Source organism: Xiphophorus couchianus, chromosome 22, assembly GCF_001444195.1.
Source record: "Xiphophorus couchianus chromosome 22, X_couchianus-1.0, whole genome shotgun sequence".
Classification (NCBI taxonomy): domain Eukaryota; kingdom Metazoa; phylum Chordata; class Actinopteri; order Cyprinodontiformes; family Poeciliidae; genus Xiphophorus; species Xiphophorus couchianus.
In genome coordinates, this window is record NC_040249.1 from 6,458,537 (window position 1) to 6,480,444 (window position 21,908).

At 39.7% G+C, this 21,908-nt stretch overlaps 1 protein-coding gene across 1 annotated transcript; it reads left to right on the forward strand.

The window, feature by feature from the left end:
* The first annotated feature begins 642 nt into the window (after positions 1–642).
* On the forward strand, positions 643–21,012 carry wapla (WAPL cohesin release factor a). The gene is made up of 20 exons (XM_028007466.1): positions 643–937; positions 2,402–2,812; positions 2,997–3,696; positions 4,497–4,804; positions 6,446–6,573; positions 7,957–8,052; positions 8,960–9,121; positions 9,659–9,795; positions 10,821–10,932; positions 11,216–11,446; positions 11,743–11,854; positions 11,972–12,069; positions 12,281–12,357; positions 13,749–13,927; positions 14,430–14,545; positions 14,665–14,898; positions 16,639–16,840; positions 17,125–17,213; positions 17,327–17,422; positions 19,220–21,012. Exons 2-20 carry the CDS (start codon positions 2,428–2,430, stop codon positions 19,283–19,285), a joined length of 3,528 nt encoding a protein of 1,175 aa, XP_027863267.1. The 5' UTR covers positions 643–937; positions 2,402–2,427; the 3' UTR covers positions 19,286–21,012.
* Positions 21,013–21,908: the final 896 nt, after the last annotated feature.

A 21,908-nucleotide genomic window follows, 5' to 3' on the forward strand; every position in this document is an offset into this window, starting at 1 on the left:
TTTATTTATATATTCATTTTATATATATATATATTTATTTTGTTGTTATTCTTTAATACCACTACATTGAGTTTCAGAATTGCATTGTTTGGCACATAACATCTAACATATTCTATATGGGTGCAAAAAGTTTTATCTCAAATTCAAGACATTGGACACAACTAAAACTAAGGTTTGTGGGTAAAAAAACAACCATTTGATTCAACAGTTTGCATATTATACTGGATAATATAATTTTTAAGTCAGATGAGGTTAGTTTCAAGAAAGCAAACACTACTCAAGTAAATAAAACCTAAATACCTGATAATTACAGTAAGAAAAAAAAAATCTATTCTGATTATGGAGTCTTTATATAATAATCATGTTGTGGTCTCTTTTTGTACAAATTTGATTTACTTACAAACTTTTGTTCTCTGTTATTTTAATTGCATGCAATTTTATTTAACACATCTTATTTTATTCTCATAGAATATAAGCCAAATTTGGCATGGTCCAAAGTTCCCAACAAATACAATCCTTTAGCGCCCCCTAGGGTTTATTTTGACTTTTTTTTAACCAATCAGAGACGCTGACACAGCCTCACAGCGCAGGCAAGCGCTCTTGTTGCTGATAGGTCAGTTACGTTCTAACTAGGCAGCGCAGTACAGTGCCAAACGTCGCGGAGGGAGGGAATATTTTAATGGCAGTCAGTAGCACTTCAACATGGAAAAACTCCGGATTATTCTTTATCTTTGAACTGGTGTAGCTTCGCTTGCATCTGTTAAGATTTTCTTTTATATCTTGCAATGCTATAAAGTAATAGCTCGGATAGAGATGTGTTTCTAGAGCTCTTTCTGCAGCAGTGGACCGACTTTACCCGCTTGATTTGTGCGTGAGTGGCTGATCAGGCCTAACCGGCTGGCTAGGAGACAAGCAGACGGTTAGCTTGAGTTGAAAGGTATAGTATGTCCCAGTTATTGTTTGACTCACTGTTACTTTATATAGCATTATATATAGTCAGTTCCGTATATCTGTGCACTTGGTCGTCTTGAAAAGCACGCTTTTCTCCATCTGATGTTGCCAGGTTAGAAATGTAAACAAGAGACTTACATTAGCCTAGTAGTTATCAGTGCTGAAGCTAACGGCTAATAGCTAACTTCACACAGCAGTTAACTTTACATGCGGGCCAGTCTGGACTTAACAGGCGTAGATAAGTTATCTGGTCCGGTACAATGCCACGTAGATAACTTATCTAACCTCTGAGCTTTATTTTTGGTTTACAAAATGCCTTCTGTTTGTGTGTTGCTTGGAGAAGACTTGACCGATTTTCACTAAAAGCTTGAGCTGGCAATGCTAACTTGGTGTGCTATCAACTAACAGTTGGTTCAACTTTGCCAAAATGCCTTGCATAATTTCTCCAGTCACTGAATATATGTTATGCAGAATTTATTAAAATGTAATATGCGTGTCGCTTATTTTATATTTAGAAGTGATGTTGCTAGTAATTTGAATTTGCTATATCAAATTATCAATATGCTTGATTTTTTTTTTTGCGTAGGTTAATGGGTCATTACTTGCAATGTTGAATATAAAGCAAATAATGCTATCAAGTATTCCAAATGCTTGTTTTCTCTTATTAAGACATATTGAATGCTTTTAATTAATTCTGCCATAGCTAGTAAATATTACTATTTAAAAACAGAAATTACCTGCTGAGTTTAAAAGATTCAAGTGTAGTATAATCTGATTTTTTTTCCCCCCGATGTAATTTCTTAGGACGTACTTTCCTCACGTTTTAAGTTCTGTTGTGGTACAAAAGTAGTTGTTAAATCTCAAACGTTTTTACCACTGTGGGAACACTTGCATATACAAACAACACCCTGTGTGTGTGTGTGGGTGTGTGTGTGTGTGTGCGTGTATGCGTGGGCGTGCACGCAGTTTGTTTGTAATACCTTATGGGGACCATTTTCCTGACACATACTACGTTGTCCACAAGGAACAACGCTGGGTTAGGATAAGGGTAAAGTTTAGGCTGCAGAAATGAATGGCAGTCAATGCAAAGTATAAAAACTCTGAAATTTCATAACTTTAAGTGTTCGTCATTTAATGAAATCTATGTCATAACCTGGTTCCATCTTTTAAAATTATTTTAATTCCTCCTTTGGGTCTGTATCTTATGCACATCATATCAAACATGTCAGATTAGGACAACAAATATATATATATATTTACATATTTATATTCTTTTTTAAATATTGAATGTCAAAGTATTTATAAATGTTACCCTGGGGAGTATAAACTGAATCCTACACTAATCCATTTCTAACCTGAACTATTTAGGCACTGAGGACATAAACTACTAAGTTATAAAATGGTGAATAGAATGCATCATTTTTGGTGATACTTCTTCCTGTGTTTACAGAGAATATGTAACATACAGCAACCAACATGACATCCAGATTCGGTAAAACCTACAACCGCAAGGGAGGGGAGGCGAATTCCAAATTTGAAGAAGTTTTCTCCAACAAGAAGCCCACCCTGACCACCAAATGGGGGGAGACCACCTACAAGGCACAGCTGGGAGGCAAAAAGCCTTTTTTAAATCCTGGAGCAACTGAGGTCTTCAAGAGGCCCAAGCTTGAGGACAGCGACAGCGAAGACCCGTTTGGGTTCGACAGCGATGAAGAGTCCAAGACTGTGACCTCCGAAAATGTTTCTGAAATGAAGATTAAAGAAGAGCCCGTACCGAAAACGGTTACAACGGAGAGCAGAGTGACTGCTGCCGTTGTGACATCAGCACAGGCCTCTGCAAGTATAACAGCCACATTGAAAAGTAAGTAGCCACTTGTAGAAACGGCCTGTTTGGGGAATAAAGCGTGACCACGATTTTTGTTGGCTTCACACATGAAAAGTTGTCATGTTAAAAACCAAAATGTATGTAATCAACCAAGTCTTCTTGAAAATATTTTCAATTTTAGTGTTGCATAATAGCCTATGCATTTCTTTTCTCTTTGCAGATGAGCAGATGTCAGAAGAGGATGTTAAGGACAATCAGCCGTGGTACAAAAGTGCATTGGCCGACAGCCAAAAACCTGTATATGTGACCTGCGTCTCAGAGACCGTCCTCTTTGACAACAAAAACTTGTCTCTATCCCAGATGCCGGTTTCCTCCTTTTCTAACTTAGATGCCGCCATGTCAGTAAACGTACCTGGAGGAATGCACAACATCCAACCTGCATGCTCTTATGACGGATCCCTGTTGGAGGAAATGAAAAGTGAGGACCAGGAGCTTTCCACAGAGCCCCCGCCAGAACCGGTGGACAACATCCCCCCTTCCCCATTTACCTTAAGGGCCTCAAACTGCAAGAAATACCAACGACCCCACCGGTCTCACATAGCACTTGCTGAATTCAGCGACAGTGACAAGCCCATTGACCCCTCGAGTGCCCAAGATAAATCCAATAGTGTCCTTTCTGCTAGCGCAAGTGGTACTGCTGCCAGTGCTAACACAGCAGCCAAGCCCGCAGGCAGGGGTGGCGGGAGGGTGCGGGACTACACAGTTCTGCACCCGTCCTGTTTGTCAGTGTGCAATGTCACCATTCAGGACTCAATGGACCGCAGCATCGACGAACTCGTGGCACAGCCCACCCCCGCTGACCTGGGAGAGGCAGGTCAGATGAAGAAGAAGTCGGACACACAACGACCTAAATCGACTCGGTAGGTTTCTTTCTTTTTTTATGTTTTCGTTTTTGTCTCAAAAGTTGTATTGTAGTGAAAATTCTTCCGAGTGAGGGTTCTCTCTAATTTGAAACTATTCTAGTTGAATAAGGATTTTGAAATATAATGTTCTCCTGAACTATTTGCACTTTTCTATTTGCTTTTTCATACAATCTCCATCATTAAACACCATTTAATAGTTTTTTAAATTATGCATCAAATTGCAAAATTGAACTCTAATTTAAATTTAGATGTCACACCTTGGTTATTTTAACTTTATGACGTTTGCTGTATCTTGGCAATATGATCGGTTCGTACACAAGTCGGACCCTGTTCTGTTTTTTTATTTGTTTTTATTTTTTAAGTGTCACCTTTAGCTTTCCATGTTTACTCTCTTCTATAGCTTCTCAAAGCAGCAATGTGAAAGCAGTAGTCAGTGTTTGAAGTTGCCTTGCATTGTTTGTCTGTTCAATGCATTTACTCTAAGACAACAAGCAGTACTTGGAGGTTGTCCTCCTGCAAAATAGTTACTTTTTCACTCAAAAATGACATATACTTGTTCTCTTGTATCTCTTTTCTTTTAAATGTTAGTTTATCGAACTAATTTGATATAGTGAAGTGAATTTTGCTGTAACTTACATGTGGGCCAAAATGAGAGAGAGGGGAAACACAATTAAGTATTGCAGCAATGCAGATGAAATTAAATGTAATAAACTAAGTAGGAAAAAATCTTAATTGCACAGATCATATTTTTGAAGAAACGTTGGTACTATTGTTTTTTTAAATTTTTTTTTTTTTAGGTTTAGGCCTATCCAGACAAAGCCGAAGAAGACCTTGGCTCAGACCAAACTGGAGTTCTTTGGGTTTGAGTACAAGGACGACGAAGGGGAGGATGCGAGTTCTGAGGGGGCCACGGCTGGCAAAAGCAGCTACAAGATCAAGTATTTTGGCTTTGATGACCTTAGCGAGAGCGACAGCGATGACGAGAACTCTCAGGCCAAAGAGAAGAAGGTCAAGAGGGCAGCCGCAGCCTTAGCTGCACTGAGCTCAAGTGTCGACAGTCCTCATACCAGCGACTCCCAGGACAGTCAAGCCAGCAGCAATACAGGTGAGCAGAGGTGATATTACCGTGGCATAAACTGATATGATGAAGAAGTGACAAGTAATTTTATCATAATCTTTCCAAAGCTGGATTTCGAACCTGACTTGGGGTCACAAATCTCTTTTTAGCCTTATTTTTAGCACTTTCGTTTGGTAGCAGGTAAAATTGACAAAGACGGTGCAGTATTTTAATTCCACAGTAGAGAAAGCCATATAGTTTCAGTAAGTGGGTATAGGGAAAGATATCGGTATTGGTATCGGCCAAATAAGTTTTAGTATGTTGGCAAATTGGATATTGACCAAAAATTCAATATCGTGCATCCCTAAAATTTGTGCTTGGTTGAAAAACAAAGTCTTACTTGTAACTAAATCTTATGGCGTTTAAAAGACTCGTTTGTTTCCTCTAAATCAGTGGTTCTTAACCTTTTTTGAGGTACCGAACCCATCAGCTTCATATGCGCAGTCACCGAACCCTTCTTTAGTGATAAATAAAATAATTTTTTTTTCCAAATTCAAGACATAAGCATATGTTTTTTTGCTGGTGCACAAAATGAGCTGTGCATGAACATCACCTTTGCTCAAAGAACAAAACCATGAACTCACAGCAAGTTACAGTATTACTTTATTCTGGCCCCCAAAAATTATTTTGGCCCCATAAAAGAATTTCAGCCCCCAAAATATTTTTTTTACTATTTTACTAATTAAAAATAAATTTGAATTTTTTTCAAAGAATTAAATTTTTTTTAATAACTTATTTTTTTTTATTTTAAATTTAATTTGTTTTTGTTTCGTTTTGAATCCACAAAATACTTTTTTGGGGCCAGAATAAAGTATTGCACAAATGACATACCTGCAAATCAGTGTGACTTCTGCTGTTGTCTTTGGGAGACCAGTTCAGAGAGGCGTGGCTTCACCTTGGCAAGTGCATCTTCAGAGCAAAGTCTATTCATTTTCTTCTTTTTTTGCTCAACATATTTAGTATGGATTAAAATATTAAGAAAGAAACCACGCAACGTACAACTACGACAGCCGCTGATACTGCGCGCACTAAATTCCCCGCAGCACTGATTGGCCGGGCAATGTAACATGATCCTCTGCAGCAAGTGATGGCCAAGCGGGGCACGTCATCACGACTGTACACAAGTGTGTGTTTACCTCTGCGGCAGAGGCTCCGCCGAACCCTTGAGACCGACTCATCGAACCCCTGGGGTTCGATCTATCCCAGGTTAAGAACCACTGCTCTAAATGCTGCAGCATCTGTAAGGAAAAGGCATTTGTGGGTTACGCAAGAAAAACTTTCCAAATCCTCTCCGCCAGTGCTAAAGGGTTGTTGGTGGAGGTCGTTTAATATCACATTGCACTGAGGTTCCTGTTTAAGTTAATAAATTAGCATGTTTTCTATAAAACCTTAACCAGCCATTTCTATAAACAATACCAAATATTCAACGGCAGAAGAAGATGTCTGCTCATTCCACAATTGCATTTTTCATTGCCACTGTGGTACCTTTAAGCTCTCAAATGTTGTAAGATTTATCACCAAGATGCATTGTTGCCTCGCTGAATTAATGAACTAAATGCAGGTTTTTGCTTTTTTTTTTGTTTTTTTGTGCTGAGCATATTTAAAGAGCATACTTTACTTTTTCAACAGATGCTTTTGACTTCGCTGATGACAGCCCTGGAGTCACTGAGGGCCAGAAAGGGCGAACAGGAAGGCAAGGTGACAAATCGAAGGATTCCGCCACTGGACTCAAAAAGATTTTCAGTGGACCCAAAAAGGTAACTTGTTTGTGTTCATATGTAATTCAAACTGTTTTTATCCAAAAGTTATTTTCCGTGCTTTATTTAGTACCTTCTGTGAGAGGTTTCTCATTGTACTATTACTCAAGTATGAAAATTTGCACACAAATCTGTTAGCAGTGTTAGGGTTGGATTACGTGACTGAAGAAACCGATGGGTCTCAAGACTAAGATTACAAATAAAGAGCAATGAAAATAAACCAATAAATATAGAAAGTGGAACTAAACTTAATTCTACATTTTGGACAATAAATCATTTGAAATGAAGGTAAAGGAAACCTAAAAATACATTACAGTCATTGATATAATTAATTAGTAATAAATAATAGTCATTACATAAGGTAAAAACCAAAAAGATTAGTGTTTTTATTCATCTTTTAACAACGTCAATACTCTGTAGTGCCCCGAGTGCTTCAGGAAGCTCCTTTCACAGGTGAGGCCCATGTTGTTTACAAACTACTAAATCTGATCGGCTGGTTCTGTTGACACTTTTCTGAGTAAATGCTATGATTCATCTGTAATTTATGTTTGAGTTGCATCTCGTCGCGCCAAGCGCCCGATGTTAAAGTCCAGCTTTAATTACCCCTAACACCAACACGGTAAACGTGTGCTTCATTGTAAATGTGGGTGTTGTGTGAAGAGTTTAGATTATTACCTCCTATTTTTACAGTTTTTTTTTCTATTTTTTCTTCAGTCCTGATTAGTGGTGTTTTCAGAGCACGTTTTGCTGTTTTAATTGAATCATACTTTGCCGTGGCTTTGGGTTATTTGTGCTCTGTCCTCTGCCGTTCCCACCGTCATCAGTATAAGCTGGTGCATCGCCTGCGCACTGTGTGGTTGAGTCACAGAATGTGTTATTTACAGGAAGTGTTTCTGTGCTGCTGGGAGATTCTTCAGCTCCAGACTGAGCCTACAGCTGTCCTGATTAAAACAACCGCATGAGCTTTCTACCATTTATTGAAATCAAATAACTAAATTATACGCAATAAGCAAAGTTTTCTGCTTAAAAATGACTGTTTTTTCAGTGACCCCAACTCTCTGCGAATGACTAAAGTACTAGGATGCTGCAACAGGGGTGGAAATGAATGAGTCAGTCTTTCCGGGTCAGCAACTTCTAAACCTGACCGTCTGGGCAGCAACCTTCACCAACGCTTTTATTTGTATTTTTTTCTGTACCAAACTTCTTTTGATCAGGGAAGTAAAAGAAAAATAACCTTTTTAAAGTAGTTTGTTAATTTTTATCATACTGTGTACAACTATTTTTCACGGCTCCTCTTTAATCATTAAATTAAATTTATGATTAGCGTTCTATTGAATTGACAGATATGATATTTCTTTAAACATTTTTTAAATTTGTTTTTAGTCTCCTTCTAAAGCTGTGTACAACGCTCGACACTGGAACCAACCGGAACCCGAAGAGATTCCTGTGCCTCCACTTTCTCGATCTCAGACCTCCCCGGTAAGACCATGAGTTAGTATTATTTGCATCTGTCAAGACTTTGTAAGAATCCAGGCTATTTATAGGTTGTGTCATTTAGAAAATATCCATGCCTGCTGTTCAATTAGAGATGTTCTTTAAGAAATATTGTGCAAAGCAAATGACAAAAGGGAGTTCAATTTGTTTTCTCAGTAGTAAAGTTATTCAGTAGTTGGCAGCTAGGATAACGCATTTATAAACTGTCCCACTAATTATTGCTATAAATGATAATATTGTTACTTTTGACCCTATTTTCAAGTAACATGTTGATAATAGCATAATAATACAAGTTTGCCCTCTCAAATACCAATAAACTTTAATTTTGTAAATAACACTTGGCACTGAAACTGGAAGAAAATTTAAATATCCAAAATAAAAAACTATAAATAAAACAGAAATAAAAACCATGGACAACAAAACCATAAAATAATGGATTAGAAGTCTCAAAACAAATCACAATGAATTTTATCCAGCTTATTTTAATTTGTCATCCAATTATTTGATTAAATGCTTATTGCAACAGGCCCATTAGCAGCTCTTTTAAAAAAAAAACATTTTATTTCCAAGTTTGTGTTTTGACCGATGCGGTCAGACAAGTGAGTCTAGCTTTGCTTCTTTATTTACCCTCTGAGCTAAATTTACCCCATGGAAATAAATGTTTGTTCAGAGACAAAGAGCTCGGGCACAGGCTTTCTTAAAATTGGCTGTTGACTTTGCTCGATCTCCTCCGACATCTGTTTAAAGCGCTTACTTACACACACGCTCCTAAACTGTTCAGCAGTGGTAAACCTTGTAGACGTGCCCATTATACAGATTTCATTACTTTGGTCAGACCTTTATTTTTTTTTTCTCTGTCTCTCTCTCTGTCCATTTCCTCCTCCTTCTTCAGCCCGTTTTGTCGAGCGGCAGCAAGGACAGCAACTCTCACAAAGACGACGGCTTGTTCAAAGCGCCTCCACCGCCACCAAAAGTCATCAAATCGGAAACCATCCCCACACGGCTCAACCAAGAGATTGTCACGGCACTCAAATGCAGGAAAGAAGACAAAGAGGTGAGTGGAAGGCACAGCGAGATGGAGTCACTGGTAATTGCAATTGATGTTTAGCTATTTTGTAGGTTACTGATATGTTTTTTTTTTAAGATGCAACAGTCAGCCTTTTCAACAACAATTGTTGCTAATAATTTTAAATCCCCCATAGATTACTTAGGTTAATGATGGGCCTCCTGGACAGAGATTACATTCTGGTCCTCCATGGCCACAGATCACCTGAAGTGCAGAGGTGTTGCCTCGCACTAATGCTGTAGTTAGTCCACCCTGTGTCATGCTGAGCACACTCGACAATCTCGTTGCGACTGGTGAACGTGCAGAAGGAACTGCTGATCAGGCCTTAACGCTTGAACCATTATTGATGAGGCAAATTAGCGCAGTCAGCAATTGCAGGTAATGGAACCATCGGAGGGGGCGTAGCGGCGCGGGGCCGTTCCATCGATATCGGCGCAAATGTGTTTTCCCCCCGGCTGATTGTGTCTCCGGACAGACGCGCCTCTTTCCAATTAGCTGTAATTAATCCCATTCCTCTTGCAACAGCTGTACACGGTGGTGCAGCATGTGAAGCACTTCAATGACGTGGTGGAGTTCGGAGAGAATCAAGAGTTCACCGACGACTTTGAGTACCTGGAGACGGGACTGAAGAGCAGCCAGCCACTTAACACGAGATGCCTTAGGTAAGGGGAGACGCTCGCTGCTTGTTTCTCTCACTTCTGAGGAGAAACTCTCCCAGTCTGCAGTGATGGTGATGTTTTTCAACTCCTGCCTTCATTGTAGTAAATTTCAGTTACCTCACTGAATTGACGAAACAGGGAAAACGCACGTGCTGTTTTTATGTTTATTCACCGCATTTTAAGGTAAATTTTCTTTCAGAGACGTTTGACTGTGGACCTTTTATTTTCATCCAGGCTTTTTACAAGAATGTATTTTCACTTTTTGGTAACCTTCTAGTTCTACTGCATCGCAGCATTTACTCTTGAAAAATTACACCATGAATTCTAACATGATGCAAATAGTTTTCACTAACGCAGAAGAAACTACAAAAAATACATTTTTGCTAAACTACAACACATTACTCAAATACTTGCTTATATTAAGCCACAGTGAAGTAGATTAAATCGGTGCTGTCATAATAATGTTAGAACATTTAATTATTGATTTTGATATGCAAAAATATAGAACATGTTTATTGAACTTTCTGTGCTTTTTCTCATACCATTATTTATTTTTACTCATGATACAAGAATAGCACACTGGTCTTAGCTGCTTACATTGGTCAAGCTGTCTTCTGGGTTGACCTTTAGTTCTCACCGCATGTGGAACACACTTTGGTATTTTATGTGTACCAAAGTGTGGTAGCTTTATTTCATCCAGCTAAGTAGCAGTGCGCAGTAGCAGGGTAGGGAAGGGTGGCTGTGTATTTCTCTATGCTCCAAACACCCGGAGAAAACTCTAATCACTCCAGGACTTTATGGACTGACTATTATTTTCCACTTGGAGACCGTAATATTCTCTAAGCCTTGATATATCTTTATTCTTGTAACCAACTCATGCCTAATTCCATAATTTGTTTGGAATTAGGCAAATCTACTCAGGAGAAATAATAGATATGCAAATTGAATCAGTGGTAGCCTGTCTCCCCTTAAGCTTAACAAAGAGTCATGGATAATACTGTAATTTCCACACTTTTATTGTCTTCCAGTATAATCAGCCTGGCCACACGGTGCGCCATGCCGAGTTTCAGGATGCACCTCCGGGCCCGAGGAAAAGTGGCTCAGGTCTTCAAGATGCTCAGTGACGCTCCGCAGCATCCGGTACGTCATCATCTTAAAGCGGCAGGTCTAATTGAAGTGCTGGAAACGTTATAATTATGCCGCACACCTGGGTTCATTCAACAATATGGTGTTGTATTCTCTCACAGAACAGAGAATTATTAATAGTCTACTTTCTTGTAATTGTGTAACTTATTGTAATTAACACAAACCAGCTTGGTTTCTGTTGTTAAACTGGATTCAAATTGACAGTTTTCACAAACATTAAATCAACTTTCTTAAGAAACTCTTTTTTGTTTTCCTTTCTTTTTTACATATTTTTCAGAACCTCGCTCTGTGCACCGCCGCCCTGATGTACATCCTGAGTCGAGATCGGCTCAACATGGATCTGGACCGAGCGTGTCTGGAGCTCATGATCAAGCTGCTGGAGCTGGACCAGGACTACTCAGGCGACCAGGATCAGCTCACCGCCAAGGAAGTGGCGAAGGTCAAGGAGAAGATCAGGAAGCTGTGCGAGACTGTGCACAACAAGCATCTCGACTTGGAAAACATCACGGTATGTCCTTTAAAAACTTGTGATGATATCTAACCTAACTTTTGCCTCCGTCTTACTGTTACAATAATCATGAATTTAATTGCTAAGTTTCATTGTCTTATTAAAGAATCCGAATTGTTGATCTTCGTAGTTCTCCAGAAATGTCATGAATAAAAAGCTACAAATCCAGAAAATATCCTGCGTCTGCATGTCTATGTTTATTTTTTCTTTTCTAAACATTTCCGTGCTTCATGTTGACGTCCGAGATATAATATATAATTAATCAATCTAAAACTCAAACATATCTCCTCGTGCAGACGGGCCACCTCGCCATGGAGGCACTATTATCCCTGACCTCCAAGAGAGCGGGCGATTGGTTCAAAGAAGAACTTCGGCTGCTAGGAGGCTTGGACCATATTGTGGATAAAGGTCTGTGTGTGTGTGTGTGTCTGTGTGTGTGTTTTGAATCCTCCTGCTTGATTGCTTCTGCTTTGTGGTTTAACAACGTGAAAAGTCAAGTGTGCCGTTTGCGTTGTGCTGCCACAGTGAAAGAGTGCGTGGAGAACCTGAGCCAGGAAGATGACAAGGAGAAACTCGTAGAATCTTTGTGGGGAGCCGAGAGATGTCTGAGAGTGCTTGAAAGTGTAAGTAGCGTCTTTTCAATCTCACAAAAAAGTGAGACTGGAGGACAGAAAAAGTTTTTATTTTATTTTGAGATTTTCTTTTTGTCATGAAAGACATAGTCGAAACAACTTGTTGACGGCTTTTATGATATCTGGGTTAAACCTGAATGTTCCTGATTCCTTTTTAAATCTTTGGCTTTGTGTATCCCACTCTGTCATCTTCTGCTAACAGGTGACTGTGCAGAACCCAGAAAACCAGGGTTATCTGATTGCCTACAAAGACTCGCAGCTCATCGTCTCCTCTGCCAGGTGAGCTCAGGTTGATGTCTGAGTTACCTGAATACTTTTTGTCACTCACCAGGACTCAATAGATTTCAGCTCCGACAGTTCCAGCTTTTTCGGTTGGCTGCGCTTCCGCAACATTTTCAGAGCTCCTCTGTTTTTGTCGTTGTTTAGCTTGTACATTAATCTCATACATAAAGGTATGAAAACGACTAGTCCTACAAGCTGTGGATATTAAATGAACAAAATCTCCTGCCTGGTTTTTGTCTGGTGCAACTTTACAAACATAGGTTGGCTGGTTTCACTGCTTCTGGGAATTAAAATGTCAGAACATGATGAGTCAGCAGCACAAGCTGCACAATCCGCCCCTTTCAGAGGAAGTCCTGTTAATAAGAGCTTTAAATATAACATTTTAAGTTAAGTACATGTTTAAAGTTTGAAGAATGTTGTGCCTCAGTATAATAACATTTATATTGTTATTATTTTGACAATTATGTCAAGCATAAGCAGGCATGATTGCAAAGCAACTAGTCCAATAAACTGACTAGCTGGTAACACATTAAATAGTCTTAACTGAAAACTGCTAATGTTGGGCTCAATGGTAACTTAGTTGTCATTAAGTCACCGGAAAGAAGGTCAGTGGATTTGGAACTCATGTTGTTTGTATCTATGTGTTGTAAAGATGAAAATGTAGCAATTAGTACACCAGTAAAACAAACAAAACATGGAATGGGTTAATATGATTGGCAGAAACATAGGTTGCCCCGTTCATATGATTGGCTGGAAAAAGACATTTGTGGATTAAAACGTCAGGGGAGTCTCAAACTTCACACACAAATCCAGCGCAACAGGAGCAGCTTGGAAATAAATATATATTTGTGTTTTCATCAAAAATACCAGTGTGAATCTTGTTCTGTCCATTTGTGAATTATGAGACAGTTTCGGCTCCATATACTTACCATTTTACTGGCATTTGCAACTAAAATGATTTGCAATCAAGTTTGATTGATCCGCCAAATAAACTTGTGACTTTAGACTCAAAGAGCCTGGCAAAGTTTAGTGGCAGTGTTTTTTGTGACCTCAATTTTGAGTCCTTTTTTGTAATCTTTTCAAACTGCATTTGTAATGAAATGTATTATGTTCAACAGCCAGTCACAGGATTGCTCCAAAAGAAAAAAAGGCCAAGGCCTCTGCTTACAAATGATGGCAAAAGCCGGATTCGAGCTGTTGATCTAGACTCATCTAAAACTTGACGCTCCTTGACAAACTAAATCAGTCAGAAAAAGTTCAATCTTTATCTCCTTGCTTTATGTCTTTGTGCCGCCTTTCTCCAGCATTAATCTTTTATTTTCTGCCCCACTTCTGTCATTCCACGTCTCACAATCTCTAACAAAAGCCTTCCTCTTTTCTGTCATCAGAGCGCTGCGTTACTGCGAAGATATGATCCAGCGGTACAGCCGGGCGCTAAACAACAGCTCCCTGTCGTCGTCGTCGGGCGTAACGCTGCCACATTGTAGCTTCAGCAACGTGGGCAAGGCGGTGGAGGACTGCATGAGGGCCGTCATAGGGGTGCTGCTCAACCTCACCCACGATAACGGTAGATTAACGTTAGCTTAGTTTCTGTCAAGAGGCGATTATTTAGCCAAGAATACTTTTATATTTATTACATTTTAGCATGCGCTGCAAAAACACAAAATCTTAGAAAGTATTTTTGGACTACTTTCTAGTGGAAATATCTCAATCAGCACAATATAGGAGCGTGTTTTAGGTCAATAATTCCTTATTACTGATGGAAAAGTACTATTTGTTCATCAGTATTGAGGAATTGTTGACTTAAAACAAGCTCATGTATTTTGCTGAAAAGTTACTTGTTAGTTTTGTCTCATTTAAAGTGTACTAACATATTTGCACTCTGAATTACACCAAAAATACTTAAGATTTTCTAGTTTTTGCAGCATGTTCTTCTTGTGCTTTTCACTTTGGATTGTATCATTAAGGACAAAGTGGAATGCTTGAAGGTTTACTGAAATAAAACAGCTCAGCAGGGTTTGGTTTCATGGCATAAGCAGAGGTTGAACGATCGATCTTTTTGTTTGTAGAGTGGGGAAGCACCAAGACGGGCGAGCAGGAACAACTGATAGTCACCGCGCTCAATTGTGTCCTCCGAGTCCCGCGCTACATCCCACAGGAGCAGCGCTTTGACGTCCGAGTGTTGGTAAGACTCTTCCGAGGAAAAACGTCTCTCCCCTCCACCCGATAACAAAACAACACAATGAATCCCCTCCTGACCCGTGCTTTCTCCGGTTTGTGTTGCTTTTTATTTATGCACATCAGGGTTTGGGGTTGCTAATTAACCTCGTGGAGTACAGCTCCAGAAACCGCCACTGTCTGGTGGACATGGAGTACACGGTGGATGACACGTGTTTGGAAGACAGCCTGATGCAGCCCGCTGATCCGACGCAGACGGAGACGGCGGCGGCGGCGGCGGCGGCGGCACAGTCAGCCGGAACTGAGGGAGACGAGGCGGACGTGCCGAAGCCTTCTGGAGCGCTGGCTGCCCTGGTGAAGGTAGAAACTGCCACAAAGTGTTAAGACACCACCTGTCATTGTCATTGTAGTTTATGTCAAAGCATGGAAAAAACTTCTACTGGAAACTGGAATATGCTAAGAACTTAGCTGACGTAATGTGGAGCAAAGCAGGTGAGCTGTGTTTCTCCGCTTTGCACAGAACATAATTTTCACAGCTTGGACAGTTCAAGTTGCTAAATTTAGGCGTGTTTCATAATGCTTCCCTGAACTTTTATCCCCATATACTTTCCTGCCCAGAAATCTTAATCTGTACTGGTCTGTGTGTTGTGACTTGCTCCTCCAATAGCTGCTACCCGAGTTATTTTTGTTGCTTCAAAAAATATATAAAAATCTGTTTCTCCACATCAACAGTAAGACCCCAGCTACTCTGAATATCCGTATAAAAGGATATATTCTCAAAATAATTGTAACTTGTGTTTTTTCTGGAACAGTTTCCTTTTCCAGCTTACAAATGAGTGGAAAAAATGGTCAGGACAGAACAATACAGATGTGACACAATCCCCCAAAAAACACTTTTATTTTAGCTGTTGGTTACCAGCACAGAAAGACACGGTGAAAATGTGTAAGGAAGACCTCTGGTATCATTTTTAACAATCTGTGGAGGTCTAATGTATACACCACAGAAAAAATCTCAATTTGTTTTTATTTCACTACAAAGCTTTCTTGTGTGAGCAGGAGCTGCAACGTAAAACAAATAAAAATAAAACTCTTTTTCAAAACATCCCAGTCAGTGTTCCCCATCGCCTGCCAAATTTTGGAGAAATTAATAACTATATTTTGTGTTGATTTTTAATGTCATATTCCGCAGGCACAGAACTGAGAAAATGACATGAAAATGAAGACCTTTGATTTTTCAGCTATGTAACACAAACAGAAGTTGTAGTTTTATTCGTCTTCCATCTATAACTCATGTGAAATCTCTTTTAATATTTGTGGAAAGATGTAACCGTAAGGACTTAACAAATGTATTTTCTGCAGATGCAGACGTTTGCATTCCTGCATCTGTGTCGGATTAACATTTACTTTTCTGGAGAAAAAGTAAATCCCTCTAAGCTGTGAATAAATGCGCAACATTAGCAGCAGTTTAGTAAAGTTAATGTCAGTCGTTAAAGAGGCGAATCAGGAGCAGGATTTACTCTGTTTGTATCCACAAATGGCTGAAAGCAGAACGGGTCTAGTCTAGTTAAAGGCAATAGACGCGACTATAAACTAGACTGAAATATGATTTTTTAGAAAATTTAACTCATGTAAATTGCTTTGGACCATTCCAATACAAAACTTCAACTTGAAAGTTTAAGGTAATATTTAAATACATCCTCCTTACCAGGGTGGTTTTGTGGGGTAGTTGCTGTGCAACAGTGGAGGGTAAACAACTGCCTCAGAAATGTTTCCTAAAGATGAACCTTCCCTTCATAATTTCATTTTACAGCTTTAAAACTTCTGTCACAAAAAAAACCTCTGCCACTAATGATGGTTTTTGAAGAAGGGTTATTTATTTATTTTTTATTTTTTGGGTAATTCACCTGAAGTTTTTGTTTCCTTTTTGAAATAAATTGGTGAGAATTGGAGATTTTATCTTTTTTTTGTATCAAAATCCCGTTTCCATTTATTGTCTGGAAGACAATATCTTCCAGTTATTGTCTTCTACAGCTGCATGTAGCTTTCTCTGCTAGTTTTTTCCGCCAGCTTACCTCTGTCATTTCCCCGCCAATGCTCCAGCTCTTCCTGGAGCGGGAGCGTGCTGCCATCCTGGCCGAGGCGAAGACGGACGACCTCATCAGCGAGGCCCCTAAGCCGGCCCTGGACCAGAGCGGCGAGTGGCAGGAGACGTCAGGAGAAATCCAGTGGGTGGCATCCGAAACGAACGACAGCCAGCCTGAAAAGAAAGAGGAAGAGGATGAAGAGTTGGACCTAAATAAAGGTAGACGTTTACACGCGCACCTGCGTCTCTGTAGTCGCTTTGGTTTCATAATCATACGTTCTCGATTCCGTAGCACAGCTTCAGCTTAATTGCATCCTATGCTTTCCAGTTACAGTAAGTGATTATTAAGAGTAAAAATGCATTACAGCGTTTGATTAAGAAGCTGCAAAAAGTTACCGACAAAACTTCATTTTTGCGCATATTTTATTGAACACATCTATTATTAGACATTCAAGCGATTGCGATTGAGAATAAGTCGTCTTTTCTCCCTCGTTTCCTTCCAGCTCTGCAGCACGCGGGCAAACACATGGAGGACAGCATCGTCGCCTCCTACACAGCTCTGTTACTGGGCTGCCTCTGTCAGGGCAGCCAGGTGAGCCTATGACTAACACACATTCACACACTCCATTCCGGGCGCTTCTGTTCTCGCCCCTGAACACGTCTCAGTTGTTGATCGCCGACCTCTCCGTGTCGCCCCCTCCCCAGATAAATGTGACTACTGTGAGACAGCACCTACCTAAAGGGGATTTCTCTATAATGACAGAAATGCTGAAGAAGTTCTTGAGCTTCATGAACCTCACTGTGAGTATGACCCGCGAGGTGATGGCGCTAAGGGGGCCAATACGGAAACGTGCGGGAACTCGCTCGGTGTCGGAATGATGCGATGCCGTCGAGTCAAGTCGGGGCCCTGAATGAGAATCTCACAGGGTGACAACCTCTAGGTCAGGGGTCTCAAACTCCAGTCCTCGAGGGCCGCAGTCCTGCAACTTTTAGATGTGCCTCTGCTGCACCACACCTGAATAGAATAATTAGGTCATTAAGGCTCTGGAAAACTGATCTACACAAGGAGGAGGTAATTAAGCCATTTCATTCCAGTGTTTTGTACCTGTGGCACATCTAAAAACTGTAGGTCTGCGGCCCTCGAGGCCTGGAGTTTGAGACCCCTGCTCTAGGTGGAAATTTGAGAAGTTTAATACAAAGATTAAAACAAGATCTGGATGCTTTTATGATAGAAATGCAATAATTATTCCCACTTTTGATAAAATAATATATAATTGCTCTATAAATGTCAACCTTGTGGTGTTTGATGGCTTTTTGAGCCTCCAAATAATTAGAGCTGATAATGAGTCAGACAGCTAATGTATTTTTTTAAATTATTATTCCTCAATATCCAGAATGTTATAAAAACCGCAGGAAGAAAATTGAAATTTGAAGTAGGGAAATTATGGATGTTTCAAATGGAAAAATATGTGGGAACTCAGCTAGAGAATTGAACTAATGTGTTATGATGAAGAATATTATTGCTCCTTTCTTCTCTTTACTAGTTTAATAAGCTCATATTGGCTGGTTAACTAGTGAGCTACTTTACAGACAAACTGCCTGTAGCTTTAAATGTCCTTTCAAAGCAGAGGGGTTTATTTTCCACACCGTGACTTTCTAAACACGTGACGAATTTTTTTGACAGGAAGGAAAAAGTGTAGAAGCAACAGCCACTGTGCAGAAACAGGTTGGGAAGGGGGGAGATAGAGATTAGATAAATACACAGAGAGAAAGCACGCGGATTATTCTGGCACTTTGTTTAAAGTCTCATTAAAATGAGTTGAACTCATTGGAAAATTTAAAGAGTTTTTTTGAGCAGTACATTTTTTAAGACTTCAGTATCCCAGAAACTGGCCCTTGCCCAATCTGAAACCTTTCCTCCAGGAGGAAAAATCATTTGCAAGCAATGACATAGTAAGAAAAAACAGACAAATGTTTGAAGTAAAGATTTTTATTTGACTATCTTCAGCTGTTGATTCAGACCTTGATTTGAAAGGGCATTTATTTTTGCACCAAACGCACTAAAGCACCTTTTTGTAAAGTGGGTAAGAGAAGCACTCTTGAGAGCCACCAATTTTCTTTCTTTCTTTTTTTGTTTGTGATTCTCAGTAAATCATTTCAGTCCCTCTTTTGAGTCATTTTCCATGCGAAGTAAAAGCTGCTGGGTTGTGTGAAAGACCGGTTAGGCCTGCCTGTTTCTCCAGAAGTTTTAAAACGGCTCACACGGCCTCTACTAGCTTTTACGGAAAGCTGGCATTAAAATACAAAATGTGATCGATCTCATAAATTCTTGTGTGACCAAACTGCATATTTCAAGTACTAATAAATTCAGAAAAAGAGGGCTAATTATTAGATTAATATTTATCGAGCTGCTTCTGGTCCCAGATGTTGGGGTTTTGAAGCAGCTTCATATTTGATCCGTTTCGTCGGAACGGGTGATTGGAATCATCTCTTCCACTTTTTTTTTTTTTTTAATTGGAGATACATTTCAAACTTTAATCTGCAAATTTTTTGAGTTCTCACACTTTCTGTTTCCTTCCTCCATGCCTCCCCACACAGTGTGCAATGGGCACCACAGGACAGAAGTCTATCTCACGGGTCATCGACTACCTGGAACACTGTTAACACACAATGAACCACAACGAACTCACTCTTCTGCACACTTTAAGGGTTCAAGATCCCCTTCCCGTAGATGTCACACTCCCACGACCTCATCCGACCACCCATCGACGCTCACACCGATGATGCGTCGCGTCTAAACTCACACAAAGCTACAGTTCGAGTTCCCTTTCCGGAGCACAGCCTGAACCAAAGCCCTGTTAGCTGACGAACGTGTTGATTTCCTCTTTTTTTTTTTTTCTTAAGTTCTCTCATCAGACTCCACATTTCATTGCAAATTTATACTTGTTTGTGATTTGCACAGATTATTATTTGCTAAATGATCCCGCGAGATTGGTAACAATGAGTCGTTGGAAACGGACTCGAAGCGGATCGTCCCGACGACGACAAGCCGCCGAGGAGGAGCCGTGTTGGCTGTCAGGTTCTGATTTCTGGCTGCGCAGCTCGACTGTGCGAAGCCTTGAATCAGATTTTATGGATCATTACATTTTAATCTCTGCCTGTTCACGTCCAAGCCAAGGGTGAAATAATTGATCAGCAGGGAAATCAATCATCTTCATGGACTACAGAATGATGTCTATATGTAAACAGCGTGGAATGATTTTGAATGCGATCCATCAATTTTTATTTTCTCTCTCCTCCCCACTAATATTCACAATTAGACTGAATGTTTAAGGGAAATGTTTGTTTTTCTTAGCTCTTGGTTTTAAGTTTTTAATTGTTCTCACACACAATTTTAGCTCTTTTTTTTTTTTTTTTTACTGTAGGACATTTCCCCCTCATGTTTGAAGTGATCAGGATGACCTTTGACTGAGACTGAAACGACACGCCATCATGGATTTATGTTGTTCTCGCCCAAATTTGTGTTTATCTTAATTTAAATGTCAACTAATCCAACAGCGTGATTAACTCGTCTCAGCTATAGCACATAATGAATTATTCCAGATGATTGTTTTTAAATGGAATGAAATAATTTTAAGAATTGTATTTAATTTAATGTTTCCTCTCCTCATTGTGCAAAGTCTTTGCTGAGCTGGACTGTGTTTTTGTTTTAATATAATCATGTGACCGATTCTTTTTTTTTTTTTTGTTGAAAATTTATAGATTGTGGCCCACGTTTTAACAAAATATAATTTTTGATTAAGAAACTCGATTGGATGTAGCTTCATGCTTTCCGTTAGTCCATCGTCACGATGTTGTCGGCTCTGGACTCCTCGTCCGAAGCCGCCGTTTATTTATTCTGCTTCGGTGTCGTTTCGGCCGTGATCGTCCGCCCGATGCTCTGAAAAGCCTCTCGTCGTGAACTGCTCTCCTGTTTCGATCACTGAACCGGGTTACAGCCATACTTCTTGTACAAACATCGGTTTGATCTGGTTTTGTAGGGCTGCGGTGAACATGACTGTGTTTACTGTTAACTACTTTGCAAAACTTTGGTCTAAAAGGAAATTTTAGAATGTAAATACTCGTGTACATATACGTTACTGGACATTTAAAATGCGTAGACTTCTTCTTCTTCTCCTCCCCCCCTACTCCGCCCCACTCCTCTAAGCTGATATCTTATTTTATACTATATTTCTGAGTTGTTTGAAAAAAAAAAAAAAAAGACAATAATAATTGCAAGATTTAAAAAAAACAACAAAAAAAACACTGTTTGTACCTGTTTTGAGAACATAGTCTCTGGTTACATGTAAATAGTTGAATCTGAAAATGGAACAAAATTGCTACTTTCAGTACATATGGCGTGTGTTTTTTCCTTTATTGCCTTTCCTGTTTTATTGCTGACTTGAAGAACCCTTGACACTTATTGGTAAAGATTTTTTAAAAGCCTTAAATTCCCGCTTTATGGCACTTTTATATAAGCACACAGAATTATTATTATTTTTGCCTACTTAAAAATCCTGCCTTGTCACTCTTCCAGTAGTTTTTAGATTTATTATCCGTCACCAAGTGTAGGTGAGCAGCCATTTTCTTGTCCATTTCCTTAAGATTTCGACACATATTCTTTACTAAAAAAGTTTTGTCTTTTCCATAGAGAAGAATCCAGAGGAATGCACCTGTGTCATGTCTTATGTGCAGACGCATCTTCAAATTAAGTCACCGGAAAGTTAACTTATTTCAGTAATTCAAAACTCGTGTCGTATGATCATTGTCTTGACAGTCCCTCTTTGATTCTCTTTAGTTTTAGCTCAGGTCATTTTGCTGGCCAGTTAAGAAGAGATATTGGTGTTTTTGGCAGTGCAAGCCGGTACCGAGTCCAGCTGGAAGACGACATCAGCATTTCTATGAAGCTCTGTCAGAGTGAAACATTGAGTTGTCCAAAATTCCCTGGGGAGAAGACTGCTCTGATGTACAACTTGATGAAAGACAGAACCGAAACCAGACGCAGCCGTGGCTCCCTAAATCATCACCGTCTGTGAAAAGTTCACACCGGACCTCGGGAAATGTGGGTTCTGTACCTCTGCTCACTTCCCCCAGACTTTGGGACCTCACTTTTCACATTACATTCATAGTTTCATCTGAAAGGAGGATTTCTGACCACTGAGCAACAGTCCAAACCTCCTCCTCTTTTACAGGTTACAACCTTCAGACATTGTGGTTCAGGACTGTCTTAAATGGTGTACATTCAAAG